The 17,805-nt window shown below is 36.0% G+C and overlaps 1 protein-coding gene across 1 annotated transcript; it reads left to right on the top strand.

Moving 5' to 3' along the window:
• Positions 1-7,347: 7,347 nt before the first annotated feature.
• On the top strand, positions 7,348-8,484 carry LOC139849700 (putative F-box protein At5g55150). The gene is made up of 2 exons (XM_071839332.1): positions 7,348-7,918; positions 8,006-8,484. Exons 1-2 carry the CDS (start codon positions 7,348-7,350, stop codon positions 8,482-8,484), a joined length of 1,050 nt encoding a protein of 349 aa, XP_071695433.1.
• The last annotated feature ends 9,321 nt before the right edge of the window (positions 8,485-17,805 follow it).

Here is a 17,805-nt window from a genome sequence, read left to right as displayed (position 1 = left end):
AAAACTCTTAAGTGAGTTGTATTCTTACTTAGTCTTAATACTTTGTGTGTTGATGTTTGAATCTTGGTCAAAGTGATGCTAACACATCAATGAGTAGTACACTTGAAGCTACAAGCATCAAGGATGAGAACCGTGATGAGCATCAAGCACCAAGAATCCCACCGGAGCACTTGTTTACTGTTTTTCGGGGTCTGATCAGACTCTTTGGGCTTCTGTAAAATTTATTTTCAGATAGTTCGTTTCGAGTAGATGACTTTTCGTTTAAGACCCACCTAAATCCGATATACAGTTTAGAATTTATAGCCTTTTTAAAACCACTACGCCTTTGTAACGTTGTGCTGAAATTTCTGACCTACTCGCACTTAAACCATCGCCACAGTCAAACGAAGATGAGTTAGGTTCTGAAAATTGGTCAGCGTTTAGAGGACTCATATACGGAGCCATGACCACTGACTACACGTCTTTTCATTTTGTATAGAGGTCGTAACAGCTGTCCAAAGTCAGCCTATTGTTTCGATATCTATTCTTGTTAAACTTACTTTAACTTTGATGAATGAGGATGATGATGATGACACTTAAACTTATTTTATGAACTTTTACACTTATGGGGACAACAGACTGACCTAGTGACCTTTGACTTAGGTTGACGACCTTTCAGACCGACTTACTACTTGCATACTTTTCGTATCAACTTTTACTAATTATTCACTGTGAGTTATAGCATCCCTTTACTACTTTTTACTATTTTTGGGACTGAGAATACATGCGCTTTTTACGTTTTACATACTAGACATGAGTACTTAAACTTTACATATGTGTGGGTAACATAACGGCACAAAGATTCCCCTTAGCTCGGTAACGTTTAATCATTGGTTTCCTAACCTTGAACGTGAATCTTAGATATGGATCCATAAGGTTTGACATCCCCACTCGGGCTAGTCGCGCTAGCATTGAACGGGTATTTAATACTTCGAGGACAAACGCACTCGCCAAGTGCACTTTTAGGGGGTGATATACATACGTTAAGTCTAGTTACCGGGTGCCCACGGTTAAGCATATACTTTTCATACTGATTTCAACTGCTGGTTGAAGCACTGAAATCTCGTGGTCTACATTACTTTACTGATAACAAACTATAGCTCACCAACATTCGTGTTGACTTTTTAAGTGTGTATTTCTCAGGTGCTTAGACGTTATTGCTTCCATTGTTAGACTTGCTGTCTTGGTGTTATAGACTTGCTGTTACGGACCTGATGTGTTAGATTTCCGTTACATTACTTAGAGATGTCTCAATCATGGAACTTATATTTTGCATTTGTAACTTACGTTATTTTCAAACAATGACTTTGTAACAACCTTTGGGTCACATACTTATGTTTATGCTTCTACTCATAGGAAGTACGTTATCTTTTGTAAAACGCTATCTTTTCATGAATGCAAAATTGGTTTTCAATCAGCATATAGTGTTTGACCTTGTAATGATCCTGTTATTGATGAACCGTACACGATGGTTTTGTACGGGGCATCACAGATTTCATTGGATAATGCATAAATTGACTAAGGACATACACAGTCAAAAAGATATCTGGTTTGGTTAGGGTAAGGCATATCAATCTCCTATAAGTCTTTGATATTGATTAATATTTTCAATAGGAACATATACCTTTTCATCAGCAAAAGAAACTTTAATAGGAGTTAAAGCTGGTTTACAACCAATATGACCAAATTCAGCTAACAAATCAAGACAATACTTCCTTTGTGACAAACACAGCCCTTGTTCAGATTTTAAAACTTCAATACCCAAAAAAATACTTTAACACTCCAAGATCTTTTATCATAAATTTTGTAGATAGAAATTTTTTAACTTTGTTAACTTCACTAACATCACTACTAGTGATAACAATATCATCTACATAAACTAACAACCCAACAAATGACTCATCATTAGATTTCACAAACAAAGAATAATCATTTTTACTTTGCACAAAACCATATTCAATTAATGAACAAGTCAATTTTTCATTCCACTTCCTAGGTGCCTGGTTAAGGGCTTAAGGCCATTCAATGATTTAACAAGTTTGCATACTTTATTCTGTGGTAGGTCACAATACCCTAGAGGAGGTGTCATGTAGACATCCTCATCCAGGTCACCATAAAGAAAGGCATTGTTTATATCTAATTGATATAAATCCCAACCTGTTTGAACATCCATATTAATTAGACATCTCACAATAATCATTTTGACTACTGGAGAGAAGGTTTCATCAAAATCTATGCCCTCCCTCCGGTTTTACCCTTTTGCAACTAATCTTGCTTTATACCTATCCACTTCACCATTGGACTTATACTTAATCTTGTAAACCCATTTACAACCAATTGGTTTTCTACTAACAGGAAGATCAGTAATTACCCATGTACTATTCCTATGAAGGGCCTCAATTTCTTGATTCATAGCATCTATCCATTTAGGGTCTTTTGATGCTTCCTAATAAGTATCAGGTTCAATAGACTTGTTTAAAGAAGCAACAAAACATTTATTATCAACACTAAGATTAGCATAGTTAACAACTTTGTTTATACTATACTTAACCTTATTATTCATCACATACTCATTAAACATAACAGGTAAAGTTGACTTTCTAGTGGACCTCCTTAGGTCAGTTTGTTGAACTTGTGTAGGAATTTGGCCAGAAGGTTCATTATTGCCCTCAAGAGGACTATCATCATCATTTGATGTTGCAGAAGTAGAAGGAGTACTATCAGTGTGCTCTTTTGAACCATCACTGTCTCTCTCTCTCTCTCCCTTGTCATCACCTGAATGATTGTCTTTCCCTTCATCACTGGGTCTTTGAGAATCTTAGTTATCAAAGTTAAAAAAGTTTAATGTGTTTATATTACTAGATTCCTCATTATCATAATCATTCACAACTGTTTTGAAAGGAAATATATTTTCATAAAACTTGACATCTCTACTAAAGTAATAGATTTTTTTTATCAAAACTGTACAATTTATATCCCTTCCTGACATTGGAATACCCAATAAGAGCACATTTTTCAGATCTGGAACCAAACTTTTCAGTAGAATTTAAAATTGAAGCAAAACAGAGACATCAAAAGACTCTCAAATGGGAAAGACTAGGTTACCTGCCATACACAAGTTCATATGGACATTTACCAGCAATAACAGAAGATGGAAGCATATTAATCAAATAAACAACAGTCAACACACAAACCCCACATATTAAGAGGGATTCCCCCTTGAAATATAAGAGCCCTTGCAACTTTTAGCAAGTACCTATGTTTCCTTTCAGCAATCCCATTTTGCCGTGGAGTATAGGCACATGAAGTTTGATGTACAATACCCATATCTTTCACAAACATATTCATTCTTTAATTAACAAATTTTGTACCATTGTCACTTCTTAGCGTCTTAACACATTTACCAAACTGAGTTTCAAGTAAAGTACAATATGTTTTAACAAATTCAAAAACTTCTTCTTTACTTTTTAATAGATATACCCAAACAGCCCTTGAGAAGTCATCAACAATAGTAAGAGACAATTTATAACCACCTTTACAAGCAACTTTATATGGCCCCCGCCCCCCAAACATCAAGATGTACTAATTCACCCAACTCAGTAGTCTTGTGATCACTTAGAGGAAAAGGTTCTCTAGTTTGTTTTGCATTATGGAAAATTTCACAAGGACCATGTTTTTCAAAATCTCCTAATCTAAGATCATTTTTAATACATGTAAAACAGGGTCAGCAGGATGCCCTAATCTATCATGCCAAACATTTTTAGACAACATGCAATTAACAATACTTGAAGTATAATCACTACTTTAACACAATTATTAAACACATATAAGCCCCCACTTTGTCTACCTGTCACAACATTCTTTCTGGTTTTCAATTCCTGAATATAACAAGCAGACTCATCAAATCCAACAAACAACTTGCTATCTCTGGAAATGAAATAAACAGATAACAGACTCACACAATACTCTAGAACAACCAGCACATCATATAAAACAAAGTTAGGTTCCAACCTAAGATCTCCTATTTTTCTTACCCTAGCCTTAGTATCATTAGGGTGTGCAATAGTAAGATTTAGGTCATAAACATCAATACAATTTTCAAAACCTTTATCACTATTGGTCATATGTTGATTAACACCAGAGTCAATGATCCACCCATAATTAGGATTAATATGATCATTTGTGTTAAAAGACCTAAAACATTTATCAAAGTTGGAATTAAAATACACATTCAGATTCATAAATTCACATGTCATATTAGATTGAACATTATTTTTCCCAACTTTATAATCCAAAATAGCTAAAAGTTTGCTCAACTAATCATTAGTAACATTCACAGAATTTTGAGAAGAACTGGATGTTCCTGCAACTTCAGACACACTACTAATATTGATTTAGAAAGCATTATTGGACTTCAAATTTCTTCTTTTAAAATTAGGTGGATACCCAACAATTTCAAAACATTTATCAACTGTATGATTTGTCATACCACATTTAGTACACTTTAGATTATTAACCCTTGGAGGATATCCCACCACCTCATAACACTTTTCAATAGTATGCCCAGATCTACCACACTTACCACATTTTAGTTCGTTACTAAAATTATTTGTTCTGGGTCTATTTGTGAAAAAAGCAACAGATTCACTTCTAGTTTTCTCATCATTGACACTTCTATGTGATTCTTCTCTAGAGATTATTGAAAAAGCAGTTTTGACACTTGGAAGAGGGTCTCTTGTCAAAATATTACTTCTTACAGGTTGATAAATGTCATCAAGACCCATAAGAAATTGCATTAATTTTTGTTGGTCAATAATATCATGTCTAGCCTTATTAGAACCACATTCACATGCAGGAATTTTACACAGAATATCATATTGTTTTCACAAATAATTTAACTTATGATAATAATCTAAAATAGCTAAGCCATTTTGAGTCAAAGAATTTATCTTTTGATGAAGATTGAACAACACAGAACCATTAACTTTATCATATGTTTCTTTCAACTCTTCCCGAACAACAGAAGCAATTTTAGAATAGATTTGACCATAGTATAACTCTTCGGAAATTGACCCAAGAAACCAAGATAACAAAACAACATTACATCTATCCCATTGATTAGCAAGAACATCATCAGTTTCAGACTTTTCAAGTGTACCATTTATAAATCCAGTTTTATTTTAGTTTGAATGGCTAATTCCATTGCACAAGACCAAGATTTATAATTCTATTACCCTTCAATTTAAAATTTATCGATGGTGTACTACTAATGTCACTAGCATGCAAATAAAGTAGGTCACCAAAATCTAAATCACTAATCATAGTAGCAGTATCCTCAGAAGTAGACATAATTATAAAATATCAAATAGCACTAAGAAAAAAAAACAAGACAAAGAACACAAAGAAAGCAAATAAAAACCCTAAAACGTAATCCAAGCAGTGATCCAGATAAGTAAGTTCTCAAAGGAATTTACTCCAGGTCTTACTTGGGACCTTCTCTTTTACAGAAACAACGAAAAGCAAACAACAATCAGAAGAATATATGTAAGAAAGGAAAGATCTCACAGAGTACTCCCTGCTCGGTTGTATGCTTTGAAATTAACTTGCAATAGCAGCGGAAGAACACTTTGAACCAGCGATTGAAACTAGAGATCTGAAGAATCCCCAATTTCTTTCAAAAAATCGTAACCCTAGAATTGAAAATTGATTTTCCTTTTCTGATAAAATGAAACGTAATCACCAATGATCGATCGCTCTGATACCATGAACAAAGATACAAACTAAAACAATCAACAGATTCAACACTAGAAACCAAGAAATCAAACGATTTATTAACCACCAAACAATCCAGAAATTAACAACTGGAAACACAAAACCACAAGTGTAAACTCTACACTTCGAATCTATATGACTAACACTGTTAGATTGTTCATCAATGAGATGAATCAATCACAATACCAGAACAATGAGAGAGGACAAAGATGAATCGAATGAGATGATACAGATCAAATGACTAAAACCCAAATTCGATCTATTTTAACATAGGCAAAATAAAATAATGACAAACTGATCTCTCAACTTTAACTTTGGTGGTTTGTCAGTTTAGTCATTGAACTTTTCAATCTTTGTCAACAGGCCTCTCATTGTTATAAACACAAGCTCAACTATATCCCACCTGTATACCACTAATATAAAGCTCCTTACCAGGTATGCTACTTATATAAAAGTGATATGTGATTCACAAAGAGCTTGTACCTTCAAAACACTATAAAACTTGATCATCTAGCTGGAACTAAACAGCATCAAACATCTACAGAAACTGGTCACCTTCTTGAATCACCAGAACCCTACACATGCTCAACGTCTCTTTAAGTACATGAATATAGCTAAGAACACTTACTTAGATTGCTTATTTTAATAGTTTAAAAGCAGACATAGGGTTAGGGAAAATCCTTGCAACAGGTCATGGATTTTGCCGGAATCTGTGGAGGCAAAGAAGTTGAATTTAGGGCAGAAAATTGGTTGGAAATGGATATGGAGGGATTCATTGGTTGAAAAATATATAGATAATGGTGAAATTGATGGTGAATTTTGCACATGTTGTTTGTGGAATGCAAATAAAGAGTGAATTTGATGAGGTAGATGGAATAAAAATGAGTAAATATGGTGGTGAAGAGAGTTCATGGGAGGAGTAAATGAAAGTAGGGAAAAAAGGGAAGAATTGAAGCTGAAAGGGTTTTTTGATGGTGGTTAAAGGTGGACGGAACGATGGTAGCTCCACAACTCATAACTTATGTGGAGCTATTATACGTCGAAATTTAATGTCATTTTGTAAACTAATCAGACTGGTTGCAGTCTTTTAAATTATTATTTTTTTTTTTGAAAGGCCGGTCCGCTCTTATATAGTTATAGTTATATATATAAACGGGTGGTTAAAATCTCCCTCGAGTGATCCCAATCGCTGTTAAAAAAAAAAAAAAAAAAAAAAAAAACTATTAATATCTCAAATTCGTAAGTAATATTAAAGCAATTACAATTATTTATTTTGGTGAACTTACCCAACTAAAAATAAAATGGGTCATTATTTATTCTATAAAAGATAAGCCCAATTAGAAAAAACAAATGAAACCAATAAAAAATATAGGGTTTTTTTCCGTAAACTATATTCAAAACTCATATAGGTGCACGATATTTAAGTTTCATTAGTTGAGAGACATTCAGTTCGTAGGGTTTTAAGTCGATCGTACCGTAAGAGTTAATCATAATACCTCAGTATTATATAAAGTTTTGAGATTAAAGAAGAAAGCAATGTCTGCCCTTTTCGATTCAAAGGATTGGTCTGAGATGCTCGCTGAAATACTCGATATCATAGCAAAGAAGCATAATTTGTATCATGAAGATTACATGTCTTTTGCCGGAGTATGTAAATCCTGGCGTTCAGCCGCCGTCCGGGCTGCTAACAAGGACCACTACCCCAATGGACTTCCTTCCCGTTTTCCTTCTCTATTGTCTGTTAGGAAAAAGTACCGTCCAGATGATTATCTAGAATTGTTTTGTCTCTCAAACAATAGCATCCGTAAAATAAGGCTACCTAAAGCAATTAGTGGTAAGTTATGCATGTCTTCATCTGGCTGGCTGTTAACTGTGGGAGACGATTTTGTTCCAAAACTTATACATCCTTTCTCACGTAAAATCATCAATCTTCCAAAGTTCTATACCTTTTCGAGATCTGAATTCTGGTATAGAGAAGGTTTGGGAATCAGGAAGCTCGTCCTTGTGGATTCATCGTTGGTGGTGATGTTATTGGGAGCTTATGAGAAGCTAGGGTTCTGTCGGTTAGGAGATGAAAAGTGGACAACTATCATTGATAGTAAGATTGGTATGTTTTTAGATATCACGTATCACAAGGGTCGTATTTTTAGTTTTGATTGTAACGGCCGGATCTAGGCTTGTGATGTTTCTGAAGAGAACCACCCAACAACTATTGTAACTGTTTCAACGCTGCCTGATGAATTTTATGATGAATGGTCAGGAGGAAATAAAAACAGAGCATATATTTTGGGATTTGAAGCCAATGGGTTGTTGGTGGTTATTAGAAAAGTACTGTATAGTAATATTTTTGACAGGATTTACAAGACAAGGAGTTTCAAGGTTTTCAAGTATGATTTTGATAGTGAAGAATGGTCGGAAGTAAAGGATTTGGGTACCAAGGCTTTGTTTGTGGGACATGGTCCGTCGTTTTGGATGGAGGAGGACACTAGAGGGGTGATAAAGGGGAATTGCATCTATTTTAATCATGATTTTTGTGATTACAATGGTGGCAGCGTAAATGGCGCAGAGAGAGATATGGGGGTGTACCATATGTCTAGTCAAACTGTTGAGCCTCACTTTAACCGACGCACACGTAGTCACTTCCCCCCACCAATCTGGCTTCCACATGTCTAAGATTTATTCTATGGTGTTAAAAACATGCTTCATTTTAATTATCTCTGTTTAACTATTCAAAATCAGGTTATTAATATTTGTTCTGTTTGATGAACGTTAATTAATCAATGGAGATTTTTTTTGTATAGTGTTTGCAATTGCAATCAACTATTTCTGAATACCGGCCGGTATGTATATGTTCATCAGCACCTTCTGATTGTTTATTACATGACTACATATATATCACAGCAATCACAATGTTGAAAACTGCATTAGTGAATTTAGAGATCCCACTACATGTATTAAGAATATAATCAAACGTGTGAACACATTTTGTCATTAAAACAATCTTGAAGGCTCATTATTCCAGGGCCCAATTTATTCATATACTTCCTGAATCTTGACTCTTTGAAACTGAGAATGAATTTACCCAAAATTTAGCTTCAACATCTTCCAAAAAATTTACTGATACTGATATCAAACAATGTGGAAAACATTTGGATTCTGTATCTAAAACCTTTCATAGCCAGGTACAACATGTTAATATTGTAGTTACTCGATTGCTTGAAACAATATTATAATTAAAGACACATTTGAACAGATGAAACGAAAGACATTGATTAGTATCCTATGAAGGGTAAAATTTTCGCTGTACATTAACGCTAGGGGACCATCTTGCCTTTGCCTCGGGTTGGAATGGGTTTGTACGTGTCCAGTCAAATGGGTTTCAATCAAAACGGATTAAACTTTTTAGACGTGTCTAACGGGCCAGGTCGAACTTTAGTCAGGTTGGGTGGGGTGAATGTGTTGGTTATAGTTTTGGTTAGAAGATGAATATGGTTGCTAGCTATATTGGTAAAATGGATGTTATCCCACATAGGTGGGAGGAAGAACTTGGAAGGGGTGACTTGGTTATAAAAGGAGTGTTAAGCCTCACTTCCAAATTGCACCAATCAATACACTTTAAGTATTTGATTATTTCTTTCTTTCTTACCCTTGTTTGAGAGTTGTATTAGTTAAATATTTTGGAGAGTGTAGTTGGCTTAAGAGAGTCGTCTATATCATTGTAACAATTTGTGATATAGTGTATTTCTCTCTTTGGGGGCCGGTGGTTTTTCTCCTGTTTTGGAGTTTCCACGTTAAATCTTGTGTTGTGTATTCTTCTTATTTCTTTACTATTATTGTTGGGCTGGGTGGTGGGAATTACTGAGACCGTAATTTCCCAACAACTGGTATCAGAGCGTCAGGTTTGACGGGGGTCTCGGTTATAGGAGTCGGAGTATGCTCTGTGGTTGCCACGGGAGTGGATCGTCCACATCAGAAACGAGTTCTATTGATCGTATAGGGTATCTGGTTAGACAATATTTTTCTGATTCGTAGTAATAGTTGGATTTGTCAGTGGCGAGTTGTGGATTTCCGATTTAAAGGGTCCTGGCTACCTGCTACATCTTTTGGCTATTCGAAACGTGAGCAAAATCAGAGAAAGTGTTGTTTATAGGATACGGATACGATGTCGAAGTTCAGTCCAATGACGTTTGATGTAGAGAAATTTGATGGGAGGATCAATTTTGGCTTATGGCAGGTTCAAGTCAAAGATGTGTTGATTCAGTCCGGTTTACACAAGGCTTTGAAGGGTAAACCCACCCTTGTTCCTGGCAGTGATTCTAGCAGTAAGTTCGATGAAGAAGAATGGGATGATATGGATTTGAGGGCAGCAAGTGCGATTCGTTTGTGTCTTGCAAAGAACGTGCTTGCAAATGTGCACGGGTTATCAACGGCAAAGGAGCTTTGGGTTAAACTAGAGCAGTTGTACCAGGGCAAGGGCATCTCAAATCGGTTGTGTCTTAAAGAACAATTTCATACTCTGCGTATGGATGGGGGTTCAAAGATTTCAGATCATCTAAGTATTCTTAACGGTATTGTTTCGGAACTGGAGGCTATTGGAGTTAAAACGGATGATGAAGATAAAGCTTTGAGGTTGATATTATCTTTATCATCGTCCTATGAGCACATGAAACCTATTCTAATGTACGGGAAAGAAACGTTGAAGTTTGAAGATGTTACTAGCAAGCTCCTATCCGAGGAGAAAAGATTGGAAGGTAACAGAGTCTCGTCATCAGAAGCTACGGTACTGTTGTGTTCGGATAGGCAGAAGAGAAACTCTAGAAAGAATCTGACATGCTGGAAGTGCGGGAAGACTGGGCATGTAAGGGTTAATTGTCCAGGTGGAGCTAATCCGTCAAATGGCTCCAAAGATGCTAACATTGTCTCCGTCGTTACGGAGAGTGACGAATTCTTCTGAAGTCACATCATCCTCATGGTGTGTCCGCGCCACCATGGAAAAGGATGTTCGTTAGCGGTTCCACAAATTGTACATGGGCATTGGTTTGGCGTTGATGCAAGGTGTGTGGTGGAAACTGATGTTGTAGCTGATGAAACTTCCAGGGAAAGCCAAACAGGAAGTTGCACCATAACTGTTCAGCTGGTTATACAACATGTGCCGAGGTGAAATGCTTGGAATGCGATATTCTAAGTGCTATACTCTTTATGGTGGAGTATGATAATTCTGTTAAGAGTTATGATTGTCTGTTATGACAATGATTGTCGGGTCTTGACAATATTCAATGAAGATGCAAATTTTATTTCTTGGGTTAGAGATAATGTCAGCGGCATGAAGATGAGGATCTTGAAGTTGTCGTCAAGGAAGCATCTACGTCGGTTATCCTTGCAATGTGGAAGCATGGTTATCTCCTTCTATCCAAAAGGTGGAGATTTGTTGGTTATAGTTTTGGTTAGAAGATGAATATGGTTGCTAGCTATATTGGTAAAATGGATGTTATCCCACATAGGTGGGAGGAAGAACTTGGAAGGGGTGACTTGGTTATAAAAGGAGTGTTAAGCCTCACTTCCAAATTGCACCAATCAATACACTTTAAGTATTTGATTATTTCTTTCTTTCTTACCCTTGTTTGAGAGTTGTATTAGTTAAATATTTTGGAGAGTGTAGTTGGCGTAAGAGAGTCGTCTATATCATTGTAACCATTTGTGATATAGTGTATTTCTCTCTTTGGAGGCCGGTGGTTTTTCTCCTGTTTTGGAGTTTCCACGTTAAATCTTGTGTTGTGTATTGTTCTTATTTCTTTACTATTATTGTTGGGCTGGGTGGTGGGAATTAGTGAGACCGTAATTTCCCAACAGAATGCTCGTTTTACCTCTAATTTTTCACAAGCCAACCGTTCTACTTGCTTCCTCAATCGTCATGATTTGACCTTTATATAGTTGACAGTTCACAGATGTGATCAAAAATTCAAAAACAATTGTTATATTTATTATCTTTTAGCCAAGACGACAAATCATTCTTTGTCATATCCCAATCTTGATTTCGTGTAACCCGCGGCTATTAGGGTCGTAATACTTGATTCGGAAAGTGACTACACGATTCAAGGAACAATCCGGCCATCATATTCTACAACCCTAGCCCCAAGTTATAACAGAGGCTCCCAGCTCCATTGTTAGATTTTGAGAAGTCGGATTCATACGATTAAATAAAATTGTGTCTCTGAATGTTTATTGAGATGATAGGCATTGTTTTATTGTAATTGTATTATTGTATTAACTGATAATACATAATACAGAGATGTTCATAAGTTATTTCTAATTTAACACGAGTATGATGTAAGATTATATACAACTTTTATCACGTTTGAAGAACTAACCCATCTATACATTTATATATCATCATTCATAGTAATAATCTAACATTAGTAATAGTTTAAGATTCATTTATAGAATTTGAGTAAAAGGTTTAAAATTCCAGAGGCAGTATAAAACTACAAAATTACGGTAACAAAGGGAGTTATTGAAAAGTAGAGACCAATGTAGTTTGATGCTTTGTAAATGATGTACGTTATATATGTTTGGGAATTAACATGTAAAAAGACGAAAAAGACCATCACATGTTTGGCACGTATTTCACTTAAGTGGATGGTATTAACGCTTTTTAAATGGTGAGACCAACCGTGTACAATGTTAAAAACGTGGAACTATTAAACTAATCATGATCGATTTAAACTTTTGGACTCATCTTGATTATTGGTACAGGTTTTGGGGACCAATCATAATATTTTTTCTAATTATTAATTCCTCTTCAAAAGTATCAATCGTCATGCATATTATAATCACACTATCGAATAATTGTTTTAATATATTGCAAATTATATCCTGCAACAACTCACAGTAGTCTCGCTACTTGGTTAAGGTAAATTCTAAGTTTAAAGCAATTACATTATTAATTTTGCAGAAACTTACCCAAGTAAAAAAAAAAAATTATCGAAAATAAAGAGTCATTATTCTATTAAGAAAAGCCCAATTACAAAAAAAAAAAAAATTCGAAGCCAATAAAATTTAGGGTTTTTAATTGTAACCCTTAAATATATGACTAGAACATGTATTCTGTATTTACAACTCACATTTCACATCAAATTCGTAGGGTTTAAATCTGTATTCTGTATTTACAATTTACATTTCACATCAAATTATTAATCAGTGGATTGGTCCAGTATGCTTCCAGAAATACTTGATATCATAGCCAAGAAGTATAAGATTTTGTATCATGAAGATTACGTGTGTTTCGCCGGAGTATGTAAATCATGGCTTTCAGCCGCCATCCGAGCTTCTAACAAGGACCGCTACCCCAATGGTCTTCCTTCCCGTTTTCCGTCTCTATTGCTTCTACACAAAAAAGAGGATTATGTTGGTATAAAAGAGGATGACCATCTAGAATTGTTTTGTCTCTCAAACAAGAGCATTCGTAAGATAACGTTACCTGAAGCAAGTGGTAAGTTATGCATATCTTCGGGTGGGTGGCTCTTAACTGTAGACGACAATTATGTTTCAAAACTCATTAATCCTTTTTCACGTGAAATCATTAATGTTCCAAGTATCTACGAATCACATTTGAGGAAGGTAGTCCTTGTTGAATCATCTTTGCCGGTGGTATTGTTGTGGGGATGTTCGTGGAATTTGGGGTTTTGTCGGGCTGAAGATAGAAAGTAGGCAGGTATCGTTAGTGATCTGGATAAGATGCTTCTAGATATCACATATCACAAGGGTCATATTTATAGTTATGGTCGTAACCACTTGATCAAAGCTTGTGATGTTTCTGAAGGGAATAATCCTACAACTATGGTGATTGTTTCAAGGCTGCCCAAACATCTCTATGGAGGTTTGGGACCACGTGACGAAGCATATATTATGGGATTGGAAGACAATAATGGGTTGTTGGTGGTTATCAGGGAAAGAGAATATGCTACGAATGAGACTCACTTATGTAGTAGTGGATGTTACAAGATAAATAAAAAGACAACGAGTTTCAGGGTTTTCAAGTATGATTTAAATACAGAACAATGGTCGGAAGTAAAGGATTTGGGTAACAAAGCTTTGTTTGTGGGATATGGTCAGTCGTTTTCGATGGAGGAGGACAGTAGAGGGGTGATAAAGGGGAACTGCATCTATTTTAATTATGATGTTTGTGATTTTTGTTGTGAGAGCCTAATGGGAAGATGTTGGTTTATTTTGGCTAGTAGAAGATATGTTTATCCCACATTGGTGGGAGGAAGATGTGAGGGGTGAGTGACTTGGTTATATAAGAGAGGCTAAGTCTTTCATTCCAAATTGCACCAATCAATACACTTTAAGTATTTGATTATTTCTTTCTTTCTTACCCTTGTTTGAGAGTTGTATTAGTTAAATATTTTGGAGAGTGTAGTTGGCTTAAGAGAGTCGTCTATATCATTGTAACAATTTATGATATAGTGTATTTTCTCTCTTTGGGGGCCGGTAGTTTTTCTCCTGTTTTGGAGTTTCCACGTTAAATCTTGTGTTGTGTATTGTTCTTATTTCTTTACTATTATTGTTGGGCTGGGTGGTGGGAATTAGTGAGACCATAATTTCCCAACAACTGGTATCAGAGCGTCAGGTTTGACGAGGGTCTCGGTTATAGGAGTCGGAGTATGCTCTGTGGTTGCCACGGGAGTGGATCGTCCACATCAGAAACGAGTTCTATTGATCGTATAGGGTATCTGGTTAGACAATATTTTTTCTGATTCGTAATAATAGTTGGATTTGTTAGTAGCGAGTTGTGGATTTCCGATTTAAAGTGTCCTGGCTACCTGCTACATCTTTTGGCTATTCGAAACGTGAGCAAAATCAGAGAAAGTTGTTGTCTATAGGATACGGATACGATGTCGAAGTTCAGTCCAATGAGGTTTGATGTAGAGAAATTTGATGGGATGATCAATTTTGGCTTATGGCAGGTTCAAGTCAAGGATGTGTTGATTCAGTCCGGTTTACACAAGGCTTTGAAGGGTAAACCCACCCTTGTTCCTGACAGTGATTCTAGCAGTAAGTTTGATGAAGAAGAATGGGATGATATGGATTTGAGGGCAGCAAGTGCGATTCGTTTGTGTCTTGCAAAGAACGTGCTTGCAAATGTGCACGGGTTATCAACGGCAAAGGAGCTTTGGGTTAAACTAGAGCAGTTGTACCAAGGCAAGGACATCTCAAATCGGTTGTGTCTTAAAGAACAATTTCATACTCTGCGTATGGATGGGGGTTCAAAGATTTCAGATCATCTAAGTATTCTTAACGGTATTGTTTCGGAACTGGACGCTATTGGAGTTAAAACGGATGATGAAGATAAAGCTTTGAGGTTGATATTATCTTTATCATCGTCCTATGAGCACATGAAACCTATTTTGATGTATGGGAAGAAAACTCTGAAGTTTGAAGATGTTACTAGCAAGCTCCTATCCGAGGAGAAAAGATTGGAAGGTAACGGAGTCTCGTCATCAGAAGCTACGGTACTGTTGTGTTCGGATAGGCAGAAGAGAAACTCTAGAAAGAATCTGACATGCTGGAAGTGCGGGAAGACTGGACATGTAAGGGTTAATTGTCCCGGTGGAGCTAATCCGGCAAATGGCTCCAAAGACGCTAACATTGTCTCCGTTGTTACGGAGAGTGACGAATTCCTCTGAAGTCACGTCATCCTCATGGTGTGTCTGCGCCACCGTGGAAAGGGATGTTCGTTAGCGGTTTCACAATTACACATGAGCATTGGTTTGGCGTTGATGCAGGTTGTGTGGTGAAAACTGATGTTGTAGCTGATGGGACTTTCGGGAAAGCCAAACAGGGAAGTTGCACCATAAAGTTTCAGCTGGTTGTTTAACAACATGTGCCGAGGTGAAATGCTTGGAATGTGATATTCTAAGTGTTATACTCTTAATGGTGGAGTATGATAATTCTTGTTAAGAGTTATGATTGTCTGTGATGACAATGATTGTCGGTTTAGACAATGTTCGATGAAGATGCAAGTTATGTCTCTTGGGAGATAATGTCAACGGCATGAAGATGAGGATCTTGAAGTTGTCGTCGAGGAAGCGTCTACATCGGTTATCTTTGCAATGTGGAAGCATGGTTATCTTCTTCTATCCAAAAGGTGGAGATTTGTTGGTTTATTTTGGCTAGTAGAAGATATGTTTATCCCACATTGGTGGGAGGAAGATGTGAGGGGTGAGTGACTTGGTTATATAAGAGGGGCTAAGTCTTCATTCCAAATTACACCAATCAATACACTTTAAGTATTTGATTATTTCTTTCTTTCTTACCCTTGTTTGAGAGTTGTATTAGTTAAATATTTTGGAGAGTGTAGTTGGCTTAAGAGAGTCGTCTATATCATTGTAACAATTTGTGATATAGTGTATTTTCTCTCTTTGGGGGCCGGTAGTTTTTCTCCTGTTTTGGAGTTTCCACGTTAAATCTTGTGTTGTGTATTGTTCTTATTTCTTTACTATTATTGTTGGGCTGGGTGGTGGGAATTAGTGAGACCGTAATTTCCCAACAGAAGAGATATAGGGATATACCATATGTCTAGTGGCACCATTGAATCTTGCTTTCACGAAGACTCACGTGGTCACTTTACCTTACCAATCTGGATTCAACCTGTCTAAATTTTATTTACGTTGTTATAACAAGCTTCATTAGAATTATCTCGATCTTAATGCCGATTATTCAAAATAAAGTTACTCAATGAAGATTTCTTATTGTATAGTGTTTGCAGTCTTAACTAATTCTGAATGCCAATATGTATATGTTCCTTAGGCCATCAGTATCTTCGAATTGTTTTTGGCATGACTAAATACCACAGCAATTAATCGATATTAATCCATGTTACTGTCTATATTATTGTACAGTGTTCAAATTCATTCATTCAGAATTGAATTAATGGTTCCATGTTTATCAATTAACACCAAATAATGAGACAGAGCTACCTCTGAGTTCCACCTAAAAGTATATCATAAAGAACCAGCAAAGGAGCACTATTTTTAACTCCATTTCTCCCAACAAATTATCATAGGAAAAGTCACTTGATCCCCATCACTCCAAATTTCTTAAAGTAAATTTGCAGCAAAGGAAACAGAAAAGGAACAAATAATAAAGTAAATTCGCACTCTTTTAAAAACATAATGGAGATATAAGCTGGGTGGAACTGGTCAACCATTGACCTTTTATATGTCGTCAATAAGTGTATTTGGGCGGATTAGGTTGAGATTGGAGATACTATTCGGAAATGTGCTGAAAGTGACACTGATAATAGCGAAGAGTTGTTATGGTGGACTTAAAAGAATAAATTATCAAGATAGATGTACAATTATCTCTAGAAATAAAAGCAATCGTGATAAATAAAAAATAAAAAATAAAAAATAAAAAATAAAGTTTAGTTTGATTGGTCAAAGTGATGATGGCAGGTTATTCAATTGTTCTTGATTGTGATGTTTAGTAAATGGTGTTGCTGGAATATAATTGGGATGGGATTATGCTTAAAGCGGTTGCTTCATATGATATGTGGATATGCCATGCATTTTTTGGAATGACGGGTTCAAACAATGACATTAATGTGTTAAATCATTCTCCGTTGTTTGATTCCCTTCGTAAGGATAGAGTCGCACCTTCACCGTTTGAAGTAAACGGAAACTAGTATCCCTTTGGTAACTACTTGGCGGACGGGATATATCCCGATTGGACAACACTAATAAAGGGGTATACGACTCCTATTGAAGAGCCTAGGAAAAAATTTACTAAATTTCAAGCGAGTGCTAGAAAGGATGTTGAACGTACATTTGGTGTTTTACAAGGTCGGTTTGCGATTTTAAAAACACCGGCACGAGTTATGAGTGTTAATAAGATGAGAAGGATAATGTATAGTTGTATTGTTATGCACAACATGGTACAAGAAGATAACGGGTTTGCGTTAAGTACTTGCGAACAAGAATGGTTAGATAAATC

The sequence above is a fragment of the Rutidosis leptorrhynchoides genome, chromosome 5 (assembly GCF_046630445.1).
Source record: "Rutidosis leptorrhynchoides isolate AG116_Rl617_1_P2 chromosome 5, CSIRO_AGI_Rlap_v1, whole genome shotgun sequence".
Classification (NCBI taxonomy): domain Eukaryota; kingdom Viridiplantae; phylum Streptophyta; class Magnoliopsida; order Asterales; family Asteraceae; genus Rutidosis; species Rutidosis leptorrhynchoides.
This window is presented reverse-complemented; position numbering and strand designations above follow the sequence as displayed.

Excerpts from the sequence above, each read along its gene's own strand:
- LOC139849700 (XM_071839332.1), top strand. The coding sequence starts at position 7,348 with ATGTCTGCCCTTTTCGATTCAAAGGATTGGTCTGAGATGCTCGCTGAA. Across the intron at positions 7,919-8,005 it reads TATCATTGATAGTAAGATTG|AGAACCACCCAACAACTATT; the intron begins GTATGTTTTTAG and ends ATGTTTCTGAAG.